The sequence below is a fragment of the Volvox carteri genome, assembly GCF_000143455.1.
Source record: "Volvox carteri f. nagariensis unplaced genomic scaffold VOLCAscaffold_25, whole genome shotgun sequence".
Classification (NCBI taxonomy): Eukaryota; Viridiplantae; Chlorophyta; class Chlorophyceae; order Chlamydomonadales; family Volvocaceae; genus Volvox; species Volvox carteri.
Window position 1 is genome coordinate 669,056 of NW_003307568.1, and position 18,413 is coordinate 687,468.

The 18,413-nt window shown below is 58.0% G+C and overlaps 3 protein-coding genes across 3 annotated transcripts in view; all 3 read left to right on the forward strand.

Annotated features, from left to right (window-relative positions):
* Positions 1-171: 171 nt before the first annotated feature.
* On the forward strand, positions 172-9,626 carry VOLCADRAFT_105199 (uncharacterized protein; the record flags this gene model as incomplete). Its single annotated transcript, XM_002951637.1, has 19 exons — positions 172-178; positions 672-847; positions 1,099-1,339; positions 1,934-2,000; positions 2,225-2,340; positions 2,593-2,777; positions 2,928-2,973; positions 3,518-3,718; positions 4,244-4,261; positions 4,472-4,563; positions 5,089-5,293; positions 5,780-5,994; positions 6,325-6,437; positions 6,772-6,929; positions 7,061-7,144; positions 7,537-7,683; positions 7,990-8,139; positions 8,389-8,722; positions 8,920-9,626. The coding sequence occupies 19 exons, from the start codon at positions 172-174 to the stop codon at positions 9,341-9,343; spliced, it is 2,979 nt and encodes a 992-aa protein (XP_002951683.1). The 3' UTR covers positions 9,344-9,626.
* A 1,745-nt stretch (positions 9,627-11,371) lies between these two features.
* Positions 11,372-13,441, forward strand: VOLCADRAFT_105200 (uncharacterized protein; the record flags this gene model as incomplete). The annotated part of the gene is made up of 5 exons (XM_002951638.1): positions 11,372-11,574; positions 11,943-12,242; positions 12,429-12,562; positions 12,855-13,011; positions 13,214-13,441. The coding sequence occupies exons 1-5, from the start codon at positions 11,401-11,403 to the stop codon at positions 13,439-13,441; spliced, it is 993 nt and encodes a 330-aa protein (XP_002951684.1). The 5' UTR covers positions 11,372-11,400.
* A 1,165-nt stretch (positions 13,442-14,606) lies between these two features.
* The window catches only part of VOLCADRAFT_105201 (uncharacterized protein), a gene marked incomplete at its 5' end in the record, with an annotated part of 12,370 nt that continues 8,563 nt past the window's right edge, over positions 14,607-18,413 (forward strand). The window contains 7 exons of the mRNA XM_002951639.1: positions 14,607-14,870; positions 15,246-15,479; positions 15,819-15,924; positions 16,336-16,472; positions 16,881-17,009; positions 17,297-17,338; positions 17,757-17,883. Coding sequence (XP_002951685.1) covers positions 14,607-14,870; positions 15,246-15,479; positions 15,819-15,924; positions 16,336-16,472; positions 16,881-17,009; positions 17,297-17,338; positions 17,757-17,883 — 1,039 coding nt within the window. The remainder of the gene's footprint in view (positions 14,871-15,245; positions 15,480-15,818; positions 15,925-16,335; positions 16,473-16,880; positions 17,010-17,296; positions 17,339-17,756; positions 17,884-18,413) is intronic.

The following is an 18,413-nucleotide window of genomic DNA, read 5'->3' on the forward strand; positions in this document are numbered from 1 at the left end:
TTACGTGGGAACTTCAAAGTCATCGGGTAGGGTGCAGGGGAAGCGCCAGAAGATTGACAGGCAGGGTCAGCTGCTGGCGTAAGCATCCCTAATAGACAGCCTATATATTGCTAAGATCTGCACATGAAACCTCTGCGGAGGTGAGAAATTCCCCATCGTGATGCAATAACAATGTATGGTTCGGCGCGCTTTTGCTTGGATGCAAGCGCGCCACCTTCCTTCAGGTCCCGTCCTGGGCGGTTGCTTGACACCCTCACATCTGACAGCGATGACGATTGTTGAAGTGTGGGCAGACAATAGGGAGCCTTGATTTTCTCTCTCCCAGCCTCTTCACTCCCCATGGATGCAACGTCCAACCCCAGAACTCCAGCCGGCCAACAGGCCACACGCTAGAGCCCAGTTCCCAATCAGACCTGTTATCCCACTCGCCTACTCACCGTCCGCATCCTCAACTGTCCTGACGACCTCCACCCCCTGGAGCTGTTGTGCCAACATTCGTAAGGACAATATCGTTCCGACAGCTGGGTACCTAGGACCGCTTCCCACTCCCGGAGGTCATCCTGCAACTTGGCCGCCAACACCGTCTGCACCCCACCATACCAACACCCTAATGCGGCATGGATGTTCCTAAACGCATCGAAATCCCCCTATGCCCCCCTCCCCTTTTTCAGGCCCTGGTCCCGGAGCTGGTCTCGGAGCAGGGCCCTCCACGACTGGAGGTCCAGAGAGGGCCCTGGATCCCGTGCTAGAACACCTTTTGCGAAACGTACGATCTCGTCATGTACGGCAGCACTTTGCTCGTACACCGGCGGTGGAGTACACTCAGCTGCGCACGGCCACTATCCAGGTGAACCCTATGGCGCTGATGATATGAATCAAAGCACACATACTCACTGGCACATGGCTTCCTTAAATTCACATACGCACCCGATGGTCTGTTGCTGCGTTGTTACGGGCGGAGGAGCCGACCATACACGTATAGGGGGCGGAGGCAGCAGAGGAGACCATCACAATGATTTAAACACATCGAACCCATCCAGTCCCTAATATTGCACTTCTGGATTGACTCCCGTTTCACCCGCCCACACGCCTTCCTAGGCCGCTACTTTCAACGTTGCCGGGAAGAAACCACCCCCAGGGTTGAGGCTCGACGAATGGCTGGGCGCGGGTCCGGCGGCGGGCGGCATGAAGGGGCGCTGGCCGCAGGGCGCAGAGGGCGGCAGCAGCGGGGGCGCTGCTGGTGCTGGTGGCGGCAGCGGCAGCGGCTCCAACGGGCCCGATATCTTGGCGGTGGGGTTTGTGGAGATTGTGCCGCTCAACGCTGGGAACGTGATGGGAGGTGAGAGGGAGTGGGGTCCAGTTGGTTAAGAGGCGGTGAGGTTGCCGTGGTTGATGTGGGGGGCCATGGGCTTGGGGTCGCCGCGGGGAGAACCTGGTGTCCTAACCCCATCGATTTATACAGCTTCCATCTATAGTAGCTTCGCTCTCCGTCCATCCTGCCGTCCCGCTTACCTACCAGCCCATCCATTCAAGAGTCCATTCAGCCACCCAGCAATCTGACCATCCGTACACCCAAGCAGACCCTATCTGTCAAACCATTCAGCTAGTCAAACAGCCAGCCGTGCAGCCGTGCAGGCTCCCTCGTGCATACGAACACATCCATGCACGGTTGTTGCATGACCCATGGCTTGGGTTCTTGACTCCATCTCCTCCCCCAGTTTTCCTTCACCCTTCATTTCACCCGCACCTCAGTTATGTATAGTGTTATATATAAAACATATGTAGTTTTGTAACTACATATAGTTGTATAACTATATATAAATATACCTATAACTATTTATGACTCTAATTAACTATATACATAGCTATATATACAGCTCATGGAGATGTTTACGTGTTGCAACTGATCCCCTCCCCACACACACCCCGGTAGTGTGGGGCACTGCGCAGGTGGACGCCTGGGACCGCTGTCTGGCCGTGTACCTCAACGGGGAGGAGTGGTGAGGAATCGGCGGTGCAGCGAACGACCCACGGGTCGTTTCATATGTCTATCATCATGCCACTTGCCTGCCGTGTTTCTGTCCAGCTGCCGTGAGAGTGATTTTGCACAGTTTTGGGTTGCCGTTGCTGGGCCTTATTCAGCAGGCAGTTGAAGATCTGCTTTTTGCTTTCTGCGTGTGATTAAACCCAATAACCCCCAACAACAAACCCTAACACAACCCAGGGCCGCTGAGCGGTACGGCCCCTCTGCGGCCGCCGTCGCCAGCCAGGCGGCTGCCGCCGCCGCCGCCGCCACCGCTCTCCTCGAGACCAAGTGGCAGGGGGGAGGGAACACAGCACGTAAGTGAATGTGTCTGTGTGTGTTGGTATGTGGGGGGAGCCCATCTTCCACCAACTTAGGGTTGTACTACGTGGTAATGCTGGTCCAGCACATGCATTGACATAACATACGTTTGCATACACGCGCGATAACGTACCTCCCCACATGCAAGCTTGGCAGACCTCTCACGCGTGCCTCTGCTCTCTCTCTCGCGCCATTTCTTCCGCTTCCTGAGCCTACCCCTGCACCCCTCCCTTTCCTGCGCATTCCAGCGGACGGCGGAGCTGCTACTGCGCCCAACGGCAACACCCCCAATGGCGCCGTCAACGGCGGCGGCGGCGGCGGCACCAGTGGCAGCGATGAGGAATACGTCCAGGTGGCCAGCAAGCAGCTGGTGGGGGTGTACCTGAGCGTGTGGGTGCGGAGGCGGCTGCTGCCGGCTGTTCGGGGAGTCCAGGTGGGGGTGGGGTGGGGTCGGTTGGGGTGGGGTGTTAGGGATTAGGGGTTTAGGGAATTAGGGATGGACCATGCCTCCATCTAATCACATCACCACAGGGCATCGACTCGCGACTACTGCGACGTCTGCTGTTGCTGTTTGCTGTTGTAGGTGACGACGGTGGCCACGGGCTTTGGCGGCTACCTGGGGAATAAAGGTATGTTGAGCCGGGATGTGAGTGCGCGCGTGAGGAGCTAAACGGCTTGTGGTGGGTCAACCGACCCGCGGGTCGGCTGATGCATGCAGGGCCGCTTGCACTGCGTGTATGACGTCTCGGCGGTGACATATAATACACGTATCTGCATGATGGTTATCTGCCTTTACGGCGTACGCCGCCTGTTGGCCATGTTCGTTCGACTCGGTCCGGGTTCGCTCCTTGCATCATATGTACCATGAGAGATTAGCTTTGGGGTCGTATATATGCATGTGGGTGTGTGGGGTACACGATCACGTTCTGTGACCTTCACTCGCTTCCGGTGAGGCGCGGCAAGGCGACTGGTTGCGGCAAAATTGGTGAACGTGGGCGTGACGTGGGCTTGAGCACATCGGTGTGTGCGTGTAGTATTACAGTACAATACACATGCAAAAGGTAGTATAACTAATTACCATAATAATTACCGCTTTCCAGAGCGCCAGTCGCTCAGCGTGAGCGCCCCGCAAACTGAGGAGGTGGCGGCCTTGTTCCACTCTCGCACCCGCAGGTGCGGTGGCGGCCCGTCTGCGGCTGTACGACAGCTCGCTGGTGTTTGTGGCGTCACACCTGACGGCGGGCGACGCTGAAGGCGACGAGCTCCGGCGCAATGCCGACGTGCACGACATTTTGCGCCGTGCCGTCTTTGTCAGCGCGCCCGACGGCGGTGGCGGCGCCGCCTCCATGACGGCGGCGTCGGCGGCGCTGATCAGTAAGTGCCAAGTACGACATTCGCTGTACAACGTGTTCCTGAGTTTCATGGCATACTACGAATGGTGCTTAAAGGGCTATGTTCACAGTTTATGATTGCCCTGAAACACCCCCTCTTCCTACCGGCTTATCAGCCCCTCTTCCTATCGGCTTATCACCCCCTCTTCCTATCGGCTTATCACCCCCTCTTCCTATCGGCTTATCACCCCCTCTTCCTATCGGCTTATCACCTCAAAATCTCCTAGGAAAACGTCCTTTATGAAGACATCCCACAGGTTGGGCGACCCCCCCTCGGGAACCCTCCACAGAATTCTGCAACCCCCACCATCTGTGTACGTCTTCGTCCACATTTCCCCCCACGGAAACCCACCAATCCACCCTCACCCCACCGCACCCCACCGCACCCCACCGCACCCCACCGCACCCCACCGCACCCCACCGCACCCCACCGCACCCCGCCTCACCCCGCCTCACCCCACCCACCCACCCACCCACCCACACCCCCACCCACCCAACCCCCACACAGGTGCTTCCCTGGGTCCCGGTCACTGGCCCGCAACACCCTCCACCATCACCGACCACGACCTGGTCATCTGGCTAGGGGACCTCAACTACAGAATATCAACCGTGCCATCGGCATCGTCGGCTGCCGGTGGCAGCAGCAGCAGCACCAGCGGCGGCGGCGGTGGCGGCGGTGTTGTTGTCGAGTCACGACCTGTCGTGGGTCAGCAAGGTCCGCTGCTGACGGACGCAGACGTCCGCGCTGCCATCCGGGCGGGCCGGTGGGAGCCGCTGTTGGCTGCGGATCAGCTGAGTCGGGAGCGCGCAGCAGGGCGCGTGTTCCAGGTGGGTGAGGGGGACGGGAGGGAAGGTGATGTGTGTGTGTCTCTGCGTCTGTGTGTGTGTGTGTGTGTGTGTGTGTGTGTGTGTGTGTGTGAAGGAATGGAAGGATTCTTGCAATGAAGGAGCAGCTTAGAAGAAAAGAAAGGGTCTTGTATAATGATCTTGGAGCAGTGAGGCAGCCAGGGCACAGTGGCCTAAGTCGTTTGCAATGCGGGGGAAAGGAGGGGGGGCAGCCAACAGGAAAGAGCGGGTTATTTCCGAGATACGTATCTCGAGGCGCGTTGGCACGAAACTAACCTACCTGGGCCGTAACTGAATGAAAAACTGAGGACGGCGAGGGAAGCTCCACCAAGTTTCAACGGCCAGCCGTGAATGCTTGCCGTTAGATCGTTGGGACGGTTGGGACGCATGCTTGGGGTTTTACGGCCAACCGCATCTTTTTCTGGGTAGTAAAGTAGTTTTATATTGCGATGCCGACGTTTTCCCTCCGTCGCCGTCGCCGCCTCCGCCGCGGCTGCATGGGTCCAGGGCTGGCACGAGGGTCGAGTCACCTTCCCGCCAACCTACAAGTTCAAGGCGGGCACTAACACGTACAATGGAGACGATATGCCAGCTTCGGGGTCAGCTGGCTCGCTGCAGGCGGCGGAGTCGGCGGCTGTCGCCCCTGCAGCGGCTGCGGCGGAGGACGCCGAATCCTCATCGGCGGCATCGGCAGGCCCGGGCAGCACTGCAGGTCGGTGCGTGTCAGCCTACCCTACGCGCCGTACGCCTGGGCTCTATAGCCCTCTCTTCCCTGCATATAGCTACAAGTTACAGCACCTTTCCCAGCTTGTCAAGGCCAAATTTGTTATACCTCCTCGGCATTGCAGTTTCTCCCCCTCCGCTTCCTCCTCCCTCGGATCTTCTCTTTCCGTTCAAAAAGGTCGCGTTTCACAAGAGCCCCCCTGCACATGGGCCCATGTGCCGTCCGTGCGGGGCGCTATCCGTGCATGCACCCCCTGAGCAACCACTCACGGTGGGGATGCGGCTCGCATCTCGCATCTCAGCAGCTCGCAGTAGGCAACAACAGAAAGTCTTTGGGCATTGGCCGAAGAAACAAGCTCAGCTTGCAGCCGGTGTATGGCAGCCGGCGCACCGCGCCGTGTAAAAAACATCCGGGGGTCCAGGATACCGTCGCCGACCACCACCACTGCTCGTCCCTCAACTCCCGCCCCCACAGACCCTGAGAAGCACAAGCGGCGCACCCCCGCCTGGTGCGACCGCGTGTTGTGGTGGACCAAACACCGGGGTCCTGATGCCACTGGTGGCAGCCAGCGACCGGGCACTTCGGGGAGCAGCGACGCCGGTGGCGGCGGCGACGGCGGCGTGGTCGGCTCGAGGTTGCGGCAGCTGGCGTACTGGCGTGGCGAGCTCACCGTCAGTGACCATAAACCGGTAGGTGTGTGTCGTACGTGCGGTAGATAAATAGATCGAAGTGTTGCGTTGTTGACGGAGATGAGATGTGAACTTGTGTAAGTGGATGGAGATGCGAGTTCGTCGGTTAGGGTTTTGTACTGGCCGCCGTGATGGTCTGGCCAGACCGTAAGGGGGTGGTAGAGGGAAGGGCACGTCCATGTCAGATACCACCGATGTGATCTTGGTGGAGTGAGTTTGTTAGGGTTTTGTCGCGCGGTTTGTTAACGGGGACGCAAATTGGTGTCGTGAATCATGCCGATATGGCCCCCGCTGTTCTCTACCCTGACTGGCTATGTCCTACTTGGCCAGGTGGCGGCGGGCTTTGCGGCGGAGGTGGTGTCGTACGACCGGCGGCGAATCGAGGGCTTGCTGGAGGCGGGCATGCGCGCCGTGGACCGGATGCAGGAGTCCCTGCGGCCGCGGTGGGTGGGAGTGTGATCGGCATGGACCCATGGGCCAGTGTGCCGCTGCTTATCGGTCAGCACGGGCACGGGCACCAAATGCAGCTTTTTCATGGGTTACTACCTACACAACGCAGAGCCCCTCAAACACCGCCTACTACCTTCCTCGCATCTTTCTCACCCCACCCCAGCCTGTGCTGCTACACCGCAACTTCCACCCCACCTCACACCTTCCTTATGTCCCCTCATCCCACAATCCGCGGCATTTATTCTCCCCGCAATTTCGCGCGTAATTCCTCCCCACCATCCGCACTACCATCCACATCCCCCGCACCATCCCGGCCCTGTACCGCAGCGTCACCGTGGAGCCGGTGGTGCTGGACGCGGGCGAGTGGGTGGCGCTGGGTCGCCCCCAGCCCCTGCAGCTGCGGATCACCAACACAGGCAGCGTGGAGGCGCTCTTCCACTTCATCCCTCCGCCTCAAGAGCCCAGCCCTAGTCTCACGGGACGAGGTGAGTGGCTGCACGGGATGAGGGGGCACGGGATGAGGAACCGGAGCGAGCGAGCGAGTGAGTAATTGAACTTTAGGAGAAATCGAAATCCACATCAGCCATCGGTCTCGCCATTCCCGCTCTCCGCACAGGCGGCAAGTTCGGTCTGGACGACGAGACGCCGCCTCTGCCCCCTTGGTTGGAGGCACAGCCCGCAGAGGGAGTGGTACAGCCAGGTGCGTCAACGAGGGGGGGGAAGGGGCTGTCGCACCTGCCGGCGGCGAAGGTGCGCGTGTACCGCGTGTGGGGAGCGGCTACTAGCGGGCCCTGCCGACCAGCGATGGGACTTCGTTAACCGTTACTTCACGGCATGTTCCCGTGCACCTGTACTTAGTGCGCCCCCTGAAAAGCGCACGATGGCCGGGTCGCTGATTCCAAGCTTTCTGAAGCTTCTGGAACTTCTGGATTTTGGCCAATGGGCACCTGCCATGTCTAGTGTTCGGTGGCCAAGTCCACATGGCTCCCTGGCGTTACCTCCGTGCCTCACCTGTCGCTGCCGTTGTACCTCCCTGCCGTCGTTTTACTTTGCGCCTTGTCTTGCCTTGCCTTATCCTGGCCGCTGTTGCAGGCCAGAGCTGCGAAGTGGTGTTGACGGTGTTGGTGGAGGGCGGAGGGCCGGGGACAGCTGCTCAGCTCCTCTTCAAGTCGGGGTCTCTGGATTGCATCCTCATTCTTCGGATCGAGGACAGCGGCGACAAATTTATCACGATTGGTGGTGAGGTGACGCCAGAACGCCAAGAACACTGGAGGCCGTTGCTGGTGCTGCTGCTGCTGATTTTAAAGCGTCCACTTTTTCCCGAAATAATAATAGCAATAATAATGTTTACCATTATTATAATTATAATTATAATTAAATTCTAACAATTATTATTGATAATGGTCGCGGTTCTGCTACTGCTGCGGTCACCGCTGCTAATGTTGAATCGTTGATGTTGCTACCCCTCCCACCACCCGGGGGGCCCCCCACACACACATACACGCAAGCCGCCACTGTATACTGTGTCACCCACACCGCGTGCAGGCCGCTACCGCCAGTCCTTCGTGGGCACATCGTTGGAGGACCTCTCACGTCTGGGCAACCGCTCCGTCCTGCCCCCCGCGGAGGCCGCAGCACTGGCGGAGCGGCTGGGGCTGGGGCAGCTACAGCCGCAGCTACAGCAGCTGCAGGAAGGTGAGGCGCCCAGGCAGAAGGATACGTGTCTGTGTTTGCGTGTTTGTGTGTTTGAATGAGCTGAGCCGCGAGATGTAAGGGTTGAAGATGTCACTACGCGCAGTGTGCGTGCGTGTGTATGTATGTCCTGTGCGCCTGCGATTACTGCATCCATGCCTGCTTTCCTTTTTGAAGCGTAAACGCCTAGCTGTTGATGCTTCTGGGTGAATTAGCTGCCTACCTGACTTTGTGGTGGGGTTACGGGATCAGGGGGTGGCGCGCACACTCACGGCGGAGCCGATGATGATGACGACGACGGCGCCGTGGTGCCGCCAAAGGAAGTCCTCGCGCTGGTTTCGGCGCTGACGGCCAACTCGGCGGCGGCGTTGCGGGTGCCGGGCATTCTAGCGGATAGTGCCGCGCTGGTGCTGGCGCGGGAGGGGTACGACACCGGCGCGGCGACGGCGGCGGCGGCGGCGGCGGTCGGGCAAGCAGCGCAGCTACGGGTCCAGGACGGCGAGGAGGTGCCGGCCGCGGCGGCGGCGATGCAACCCACGGGACGTGAGGCGCAGCGGGCTTTGCTGCGACTGCTGGAGCCTCTGAGGTGGGGTTGTGCGGGTGGGGTCGTGTGGATTTTGTGATTCGAAAGGCAACTCCAGGTCGGGGTTTCGGGACAAGATGGCGGAGGGAGAGGGTGCAGGACGCGTCGAACACGAGACGTACGGACGTACCGGCGTTTGATTGGAACTTGTGACTGCACGCGCGGTTGGCCTGTGGCCTAACCGGACGTTCCTAATGCAGGTTGATCTTGGACGCGGGGGGACTGGTCCCCGTGTCCGCGGACCCCCATGACGTTGCGGCGTTGCTGTTGCTGTGGTGTCGCCAGCTGCCGTACCCGTTGATTCCCGCTTCGGTGGCGGATGCCGCCGCAGCCGCGCCACCGACGTCCCCAGCGGATGCCGTGGCGCTACTGCGGCGGCACTGCGGGGTGATGCAGCTAGCGGTGGTTTCGGAGCTGCTGCGGCTACTGCGTGCAGCGTTGGCGCCGGACTTGGTGGACTGCAACGGCCTGACGGCGCCGCGCCTGGCAGCGGTGGCGGCGGCGTGGTGGATGCCGCCGCTGGGGGCGGGGTCAGCGGCGGGTGCCGTTAACGGGCTGCGGGCGCTGCTGGAGATGCTGCTATCTGACGGCAACGCCGCCGCCGCCGCGGCGGCTGCCGATTAAGTCAATAAGTCAAGTTTTTTATTGTGAATAGTCAGACGGTTTGCTGAGGTCAGTTGCAGGTTTGACTGTTAAATGACTTAGAATATCAACAGAGTACAAATTCTCGAGTACATATTTATCGCGTCTACGGAGGTGTACGGCAGTGTATTTAAAGAGAGGAAGTTTTTGCGAGTTCGCATTTCTTGCCGTGTTTCTTTGGTGCACGGCGCTACGCCTGCATCAGTATATAATAGTAATAATAATAATCGTACCATCCCCCTGTCATGGCAGGCGTGAAGGATGGCACTCTTCATGCACAATACCGAGATGGTTTTGCATGTACGGTACGTGCATGTGGTTTCGGAGGACGGTTGCAGAGCGGTCAGGATGCGGCGGAGGGTCGTCGGGCACAGAATACGGATGGGAAAGAGTAGGGTAGAAATGTGGAACTCCCCCCCCGGGATAAGAACTGCAGTAGGGCCCAGGATGGCGGTAAATTTGGACTGGTCGAGGCGCCAACCCACCAAGGATGAGGATGGCTGAGGGGAGGGGATGCAGTCACCAGGATGCGGGATATCTGGCTCGAGGATAGAAATTGGGGGGGGGGGTAAGGTTGTGTATCCAACCGACAGGATGCATGCCCGACACTCACACACACACACACATACACATACACACACACAGGATGTGAGGATGGGGCACCGCTCTGCAACCCTACGGTTTCTGGCAGCAGGCGGGCTCACATGAATATGTTGGGGGCGGCCCACCTCATCTTGTCAGGCTTGCTGGTGAGGGTTTTTCGGTCACGGTTCTGGAGGCTTCTTCCACCACGGGCATACCCGATTTCGAGATTGTTTGGCGTGATGTATGTCTGGAAGGATTATTCAAGTCCAGACCCGCCCAGCAGAAATGAGCGGCGCGAGCCGTAAGCGTTCTTGCTGGATGAGGAGCATGGACGGAGCCAATCGGTTTTTTTTAGAGGAGGTGGAAAAGGCAGGCGGACTGCCGTAAAATCTGTGTATGTGTGCCAATAAAGGGTATGATGATATTAGGAAATCGGATAGAAGTCAATAGTCACCCCAAGTATGGACGCTGGGGTGGTCGAGTCCCGGCCGGTCAAAGGGCAGGTCATCCTTCCATAGTGGTGTTTCCGGTAGCCATCCGCAACAGCTATGGTCTCTCCTAAATACTGGGTGCGGACGTTTTACCGTCGTCGCAATCGACGACGCAAACCTCCGACGCCGTTCACCCACTTCCAACCTGACCCGTCACTCACCTGAAAATATTTCTGTTAGGTAATTACCGAGGCATTTACCCTCACAGTAACTACCTGGCCAGTAACAAACAAATTACTGCGCAGGGCAAAAAAATTTTAAAAAACGCTGCAGCCAGCCAACCAGTCCGCCAGCTAGCAGCTGGTCATTAGTGACGACCGGACTGCAAGCCGAGTGCTTTGCCGGTAGTTGCGCCAACAGCGAAGGGGCCCCTCGCGCCTCTCCCCTTCCGGTTCGAACCGAGCCACGACGATACACCGCTCGCAGAGATACCTAACCATAACCTCTACAACATTCGCACACAGATGCTACAGCGCAACATGGCGGGAGCGGAGCCGCTTTTGAAGTCGCAATCCGCAGCCGTTGACTTTTTCGCGTTAATTGCTGTCGTGGTTGCGGCAGAGAGAAGGTAAGGGTGAAAGCAGAGGTGGGCTTTTCCTCCCATCGGCGATCTGCTGTGGTGGACTACAGGCACAAGGGACATCCACCGTTAGAATGGGCGGGAAGACCCCACCCTCTTCGGAACTGGTCAGTGACGACCAGAACAACTTGGTCGTCACGGATCAGATTTATCCGAATGTCTCGAACTGACTTTTTTTACATTTGAACGGCTGCGAAGACGGCCGGTCGATGACCCCACGTAGTAGATTTCAAGTTCTTGTTCGCGATAGGAAGCGTGTAGCCTGCGGTACGATGTACGGCCCTGCCTGGCTTGCGTGACCACAACTGCCAAACCCAGCTTGCACCCATGCGGATGCTATCGATGCTCCGGTTGTATCGCCAGGTGTAAGTGTCATACCTGATATGACATCAATTCGAGCCGGTTTCTTATGTGAGCGCTGGTCTGTTGCACGGGGAAAGGCCCCGGCGCGGTCGCGCTTTGCGTTGCGGCTTGCAGCCGAGTCCCGCCCGGCGGTGCTCATCACCGGAAGCTCGACAGGAATCGGCAAGACAACGGCACTTTATTTAGCTAAAAAGGTTTGTGTCGGAGAAGCAACAACGGAAGTTAGTGTTTTTGTTTTCCGCCATGATGACAGTGTACCCCTTTCGCTTAGCTCACAGGTATAAATGGATAATCCAGACGCATATCATTTAGGAATGTGCTAAATTTCGAGGAAATTTTGGTTTGGCTATGTGCAGGTCGTTGAGCAGAACGGTTGTCATTTCAGTGCTGCTACGAGTTATGACGCCTGTAATTATTGAATGCCTAGATGGTGTTCCTATTTTTTGAACGGCTTCCGATTTGGTACCTTTTTCCGCCGTTCCACATCGTGTTCCACGCCCTGCAACAACAGCCTTCCTCCCGCATCGCTTCAATTTACTCCCACATGCCATTATGATTTCAGGGCTGGCAGGTCTTTGCCGGCGTGCGTCGCGACACCGATGGCGATGCGCTTGTAAAAGCGGATCCGTCTGTCGTACCGGTGATGCTCGACGTCACGAGCGACGCTAGCACGGCAGCGGCGGTAGCGGAGGTGTCGCGCCACCTGGCTGGGCGCAACCTTTCCGGTCTCGTGAACAATGCCGGCAAGGGCGTGTTTCTGCCATTGGAGCTCATGTCCATGGAACAGTTCGAGGATGTGCTGGCGGTCAACCTGACGGGTGTTGTGAGGGTCACGAAGGCGGCGATGCCGCTGCTGAGAAAGGTCGGTAACTCAAGACATGAGTAGCTTGCTAAGGAGAAATCCACGACGAAGGTGGATGGCATGAAAGCCACTGCCGTGATTATCACCCCGAATGCCACGTCATCCCCAGCTTTCAAACGCGCTGCCGTGCTCCCGCTCCCGCTCCCGCTCCCGCTCCCGCTCCCGCTCCCGCTCCCGCTCCCACAGTCTGGTTCCCGGCAGCAGCAGCAGCCCGGTCGCATCGTCAACCTCGGCTCCTACACGGGCACCATCGCAGTGCCGCTGTTTGGCGCCTACGCGGCGTCCAAGTTCGGACTGGAGGCCGTCTCCGACTCGCTGAGGTGGACCAGCAGCCGCGGCGGGCGGGCGGGCGGGCGGGCGGGCGGGGCCTCGGACGCCTTCGGTTTGTGAAGTGGCGACTTCCCTTCCTCTCAAATTGAAATTGTTGCCTAGTTGTCGGTACTTTGTCGGTACATCAATAGTGTACACAGCGGACTCAACTAGCTTGATAAACAAGTTAAACAAAACTTCCGATCCGATGAAATCCGTAGGACAGGCGGATGATTGGTTAGGTTGCCTGGGACGCTGGGAGCAGTGTTACTGAATCCCAACATGTACGCCCCAACCTTGCAGGTACGAGCTAGGCCCCAAATGGGGCATCCGTACGATCCTGATCAAGGCCGGCGGCGTCAAGACGCCGATTTGGGACAAGAGCATCGGCGGCTCGGAGGCGGCCCTTGCTGCTCTGGATCCCGCGGCATTGAGGCCGTACAAAGGAATGTGTGACGAGGTACGAGGTGCAGACTTGGCGTAGAAGAAAATGTGACAACGATATCGGCAGTCCAGTCCAGGGGGGAACGCCATATATGTATGTATAGGTGCACTTTTATATATGTATATATATTGTACAATCGAATGCCACGTAATAGTTATGGTACGATTTCTCGTCCCGTAACTTTGCTGTCCCGTACTTTCCTGGCCGTATTTGCCAGATGATGGCTGTGGCCCGAAACGCTGAGGAAAGCGGCATCATGCCCGAGGAGGTGGCGGCGGTGGTGGAGGAAGCGCTGACGGCGGCCAACCCCAGATCGCGATACCTCATTGGTAACAACGCGGCTCGCGACATGACTCTGCGGCGGCTGCTGCCCGACTGGTTGTGGGACCGGGCTATGCTGGGGAGCCTGCCAAAGACCAGCGCACCGCTCGATGAGTCGTTATGAGTCGTTGTGAGTCGTTATGAGTCGTTATGAGTCGTTATGAGTCGTTATGAGTCGTTATGAGTCGTTATGAGGATGGCGTCTCGTCTTACGTGGATGGATGATGTGACGAGGGCGGGGTCCCGGGTGTTGGAGGTTGCATGCCAGGGGAAAAGTAGCAGTGCTCCTGTGTTTTTTGCGTCAGATGGAAGCGTCGGTAAGGGGAAATTGGCGGGGAAGGGGGTGAGATGAAAGGGACTGCCAAAGCTGCGCATTTGTGGTATGGGGGATTGTGGCTGATGCGCATCGGGGTTAAAGCGGTTGAGGGGTAACTGTGTGATAAATATATTCGGGTGGCGGGAAATGCGAGATGCCGTGGACGTGTTTTGGTGAGCAGTGAACGGGGGCAATCAGACGGGAGGATAAGGACGCGACTAGGGGGGTTACTAGCTGCGTTTACTGACCCGCGGGTCGGTCTCTGTCGCCGCGGTGCACCATCGTGAAGATTTCCTGGCGAGGCGAAATATGTGCTTGCGAAATGTGTGCTTGTGAAATATGTGCTTGTGGAATATGTGCTTGTGAAACATGCGCTGCGAAATATGTGCTTGCGAAATTTGCGAGTTATGTGATTTGATGAGTTATGTGAATTGAGCATTACATATCTTTTTAAGGCAGCCAAGGGGTGTGCACGCAGCACCTTCCCCCTACGTCACTTTGCTCAGTGTCTTTTGATTATCCATTTACATTTCAGGATGCCTTAGTACTTTTACAGTGCTCAGCACTAGTTGGGTGCACAAGGTGGACCAATCACCTGCATGGCGCGGATTTGCTTGGACCTCCGGGGATTGTGCTCGGAAGTTTTTGCTCGTGGCGTGGATTATGCAAACCCTCTGCTGTTAATCAGAGGGCGTCTTTGGACTGCCGGATGCCAAGCTGCTGCGAGTAACAAAGCCCGCCAACCCGCCCACCGTGGTCCCCGTGTTGAAGCAGCGCGAACTTGAACAAATTTTACAGATGAATTTCAGGAGCTTTTGTTAGGCGTTTGCTCATCGTATCACCTCCCCGTCAAGGTCCAGCACACCTGTTTTCTGCTATTTCCCGCGCAACACACAGCAGCACCAAACTCTTTGAGCCGGCCCAATAACGCCTTTTCAAAGCTTGTTTTGGCCGTTTCAGATCTCTTCTCTCCATGGCACCGCTTTCCGGCCCTGCTTCTTCATCAGGCAGCAGCCGTTGGCAACTGTCTTCCATCCGCGTCCGCGGATTCAAATCTTTCGGGCCGAGCTGGGTCACCGTCCCGCTGCCCAACACCAATCTGGTGGGAATTCTTGGTCCCAACGGCAGCGGCAAAAGTAATCTGCTCGAGGCAGTGCTGTTTGCGGTGGGCTGCCCGGCGACTTCCCTTCGAGTGCGGACTTTGCGCGAGTTGGCCAGCAGCGACGCAGCCCATGCGGTGAGGCTTTACGCGCTTCATGGACGAATTTCAAATTTTAATTCTGGTGTAACATCATTTGAGGCATGCTGGGCAACATGTGCCTGTGTGCTTTTGTCCGCGGTGCTTAGATGCCATGTTAGCCAGGTCCTTTTGCATTCCCTTATAGCTCCGCTACCCACACATGAACAGGTTCATACAGGTCGCAGATCAAAGATCAGATTCCAGTTCCATCTGGGTTACAGTGCTGGGGGTCACATTGCAGTACAATACACATAAACAAACTTCTTAGGAATAGCCCAAACCCCCGGCAAATTGTCTCAGCTTCTCCCGGCATCTCACCGCATTGGCGGGCCCCGAAACCCGCCTGCCTGCCTGTCTGCCTGCCGTACACAGCCCTGTGAGGTAGAACTCACAATACAGCGGCAAGCAGCAGCGACCGTGGCCAGTAGCGCCGGCGGCGGTGGCGGCCGTCGCAGCGCCGTCAACAAGGGCGCCAGCGCGAGCGCCTCCACCGCCGCCGCCACCCCCCCCCTGGAGCTCCACACCCTTCGCACCAGTCTGGCTCCCGACGGCGCCAGTCGACTGTACCAGCTAGACGGCCGGAACCGCACTGCACAGCAAGTCAAGGTGCGACCTCCACGGCTGGGGGTAATTAAGAGGGAATGCGCACGTACGTCCGCGTGTGCGTGTGCGTGTGTGTGTGTGTTTTGTGGTAGCTACTTTCTTCTTATGTGCGTACAGTATTTTAGTGTTGGTGTAGAACCCGCGGGTTGCAGATGTGGTGTGAAGGTGGCGCACACCACACACCGCACACCACACGGCCCGGGAGGGGGTTTATGTCGGGATGCTCTCCCCCTTCTTGCCGTAGCTCAGCTCAGACCCCCCTCATTACCCCTCACCTCTATTTCTCTCCCCCCCCCCACACACACGCATACACCGTCATCCCCGTCTTTCCCCCCCGGGCAGGACTTCCTCGCCCCCCGGGGGATGGCTCTGGACAGCGGCCCGGGGACTGACACCTCCCCACGGGTCATACGACAGGCGCAAGTCACGGCGCTGGCCGACAGCAACGGTATGTACGGCATGGGTGTGTACGACAGTAAACATGGTTATATTATTATATGTATATGTGGCCATGTACGACACGGCGACGGCGGTGGCTCTGACGGTGGGGGGGGCGACAGCGCACCGATGTTTTTGGTTGAGGCGGCCCCGGGGTGCATATTGTACCGGTGGCCGTTGTACGACAAAACAAGCGGTTAGGAGTGGGGCCCGGCCATGTGCGCATACGGTATGTACATAGGGTTGGGTGTTTCCGTTTTATTATATAAAAATATCACGACGCTTCCGCCCTCCTCCCACCGCGGAGTTGTTATCACAACTGTTGATACGTTTTTTCTGTTGTCTCAGTTGTTATCCGTACTAACCTACACACATCCTGCGCCCCTCTTCTCCCCCTCCCTACCCCCCCCCCCCTCCACAGACTCCACGGCCCTGGCTGCCCTGATTGGGTCCGCTAGTGGTTTGGTTCGGTGGCGTGACGAGACCCGGCGGGGGAGTCAGGAGCTGGAGGTGACCCGCGGGTCGCTCAGGGAGATACGGACGCACTTGGAGACGTTGGTGGGTGTGGATGGGTGATATCTCATGTGGTGGTGTGTGGATGTCATGAGGCGCATGGACGGGGGGGGGGAGACGCGTGGGGCTGTGGTTTTGTTTTTGATGATCTGAGCCGCGATGGGGGAAATGCTGTGTGAGAGAGAGTGTGTGTGTGCGTGCGTGTGTGTGTGTCTCTTAAAAATAAAAGTCATTGTTCTGTCCTCTCCAGGAATGCAGCGTATGTGGGTACGTGGCCGCTTCTTTTCTCCGTTCCCTGACCCCACCCCACTCCACCCCACCCCACTCTACCGCCTCATCTCAATACCCATCTGACACCCAAGCCGGCTCGTGCCGCCGCCGGCACTTACCTTACTGAAAAAGACCCGCTTGGTATGTGCATGACGCTGGGCGCTCGTGTACGATACCGTACAGCAAACTGCCGTACGCGACGATGAGGAACGCCTTGCCGCCGCCTCCCGCCTAGCCTCCCTGGAAACGGAGATCGCTGCGGTGGGCGGGGAGCTGGGGGCCGCCCTGGAGCGCTGGGTCCGCCAAATTGAGGTACGACGCACACGCACATGGCTGTCGTACGTACGGTATGCCTTCACGACATGCCTTGCCGGTATGCCTTCTATGTAACTGCGTTCAAACAACGCTTCCCTTACCTGTTGGGCCTTATCTGTGCCGGGGCGCCGGGGCGGGGCGCGGTAAGGACCGCAAAGACGCGGATACGAATTTTGGTGTTTCAAGTTATTCCCCTGTGTGGCACACACCTTCCCTGCCCCTTCTTTCTCCGGGTTGACTTCACTCGATGGCTCCGTACCACCTGACGCTGCCGTACTGCACAGGACGAGCTTGCGGCGTGTGAAAGGCGGGAGAGTGATGGCCAGGTTGGTATTTGTTGTTGTTGTTGGGGAGGGGGAGGGGGAGGGGGATGTGCTGAGGAGGAGAAGGGGGTTCTCCCAGGGAATAGAATGTCCCTAACGACCTAAGGGGTTGTTTGTAATTCGTTTGAGGTTTGTTTGCAATTGGTATAAGTTTTTGGGGAGTAATTGTTTTGAGGGCGATGGGTCCGGCGTCTGTCTGCGAGCTTGGCTCTCCCCCCGGTGTCATGAGGTGCTGGAGGGGGGGGTTGCAGTGACGGGAGGGAGGGAGGGAGGGATTCGGGGCTATGAGGAGCTTTAACCTTGTGAGGGGCTTGTTGATAGTATGCGGGTAGTGTAAAGGAGTTCAGTCTGGTTAGGTACGCGGGCCATCTTTTACATACTGCCGTACCGGTGCCGTACCGATGCAATATAATATATGAAGGATGAGATTCGCCGACTAGAAGAGGCCGCTGCGGCGGCAGAGGTGCAGCACCAGCATCTGGTTTCGGAGTTAGAGAAGCTTCTGGCAGATGACGCCGCAGCGGCGGCAGCGGTGGCGGTCGCGGCTGGTACGGCGGCTCCAGCGGAGTCCGGTGGAAGGCGGATTGGTTTCGGAGCTGCTGCTGGTCGGCAGCGGCGCGGGAGTCGTAAGGCGGCGGCGGATGCAGCACCGGCGGCGACGACATCGACGGCTACTGCTACAGCGGCGGCGAACTTGGAGGCCCCGGCGCCGCCGACGGTGGCAGTAGCGGCGCTGGAGCAGCAGCTGGCGGTCGAGGTGGAGAAAGTATGTGCGTGTGTGTATGTATGTATGTATGTGTGTTTTAATGATCTTCGGAGCCGCGTTGAGGGAAATGCCGATGATGGTGGGACACTGGAAAATTTCTTCATGCCGAAGCGAGCTCCGAATGGTCACCCGCGATATGGAAAAAATTAAATTAAAAACTCTGTTATCCTATCCTCATAAGCTAGCGGACAGAGCAGAGGGTCATTCTGCTGCCACAGCGCGTGCACGATGCGACGACGACAGGCCCACGCCCGGTGCCCAGCACTCCGTAAATGTCTCAAAATCACCTTTATGAGTACCTCCATTCCCCCC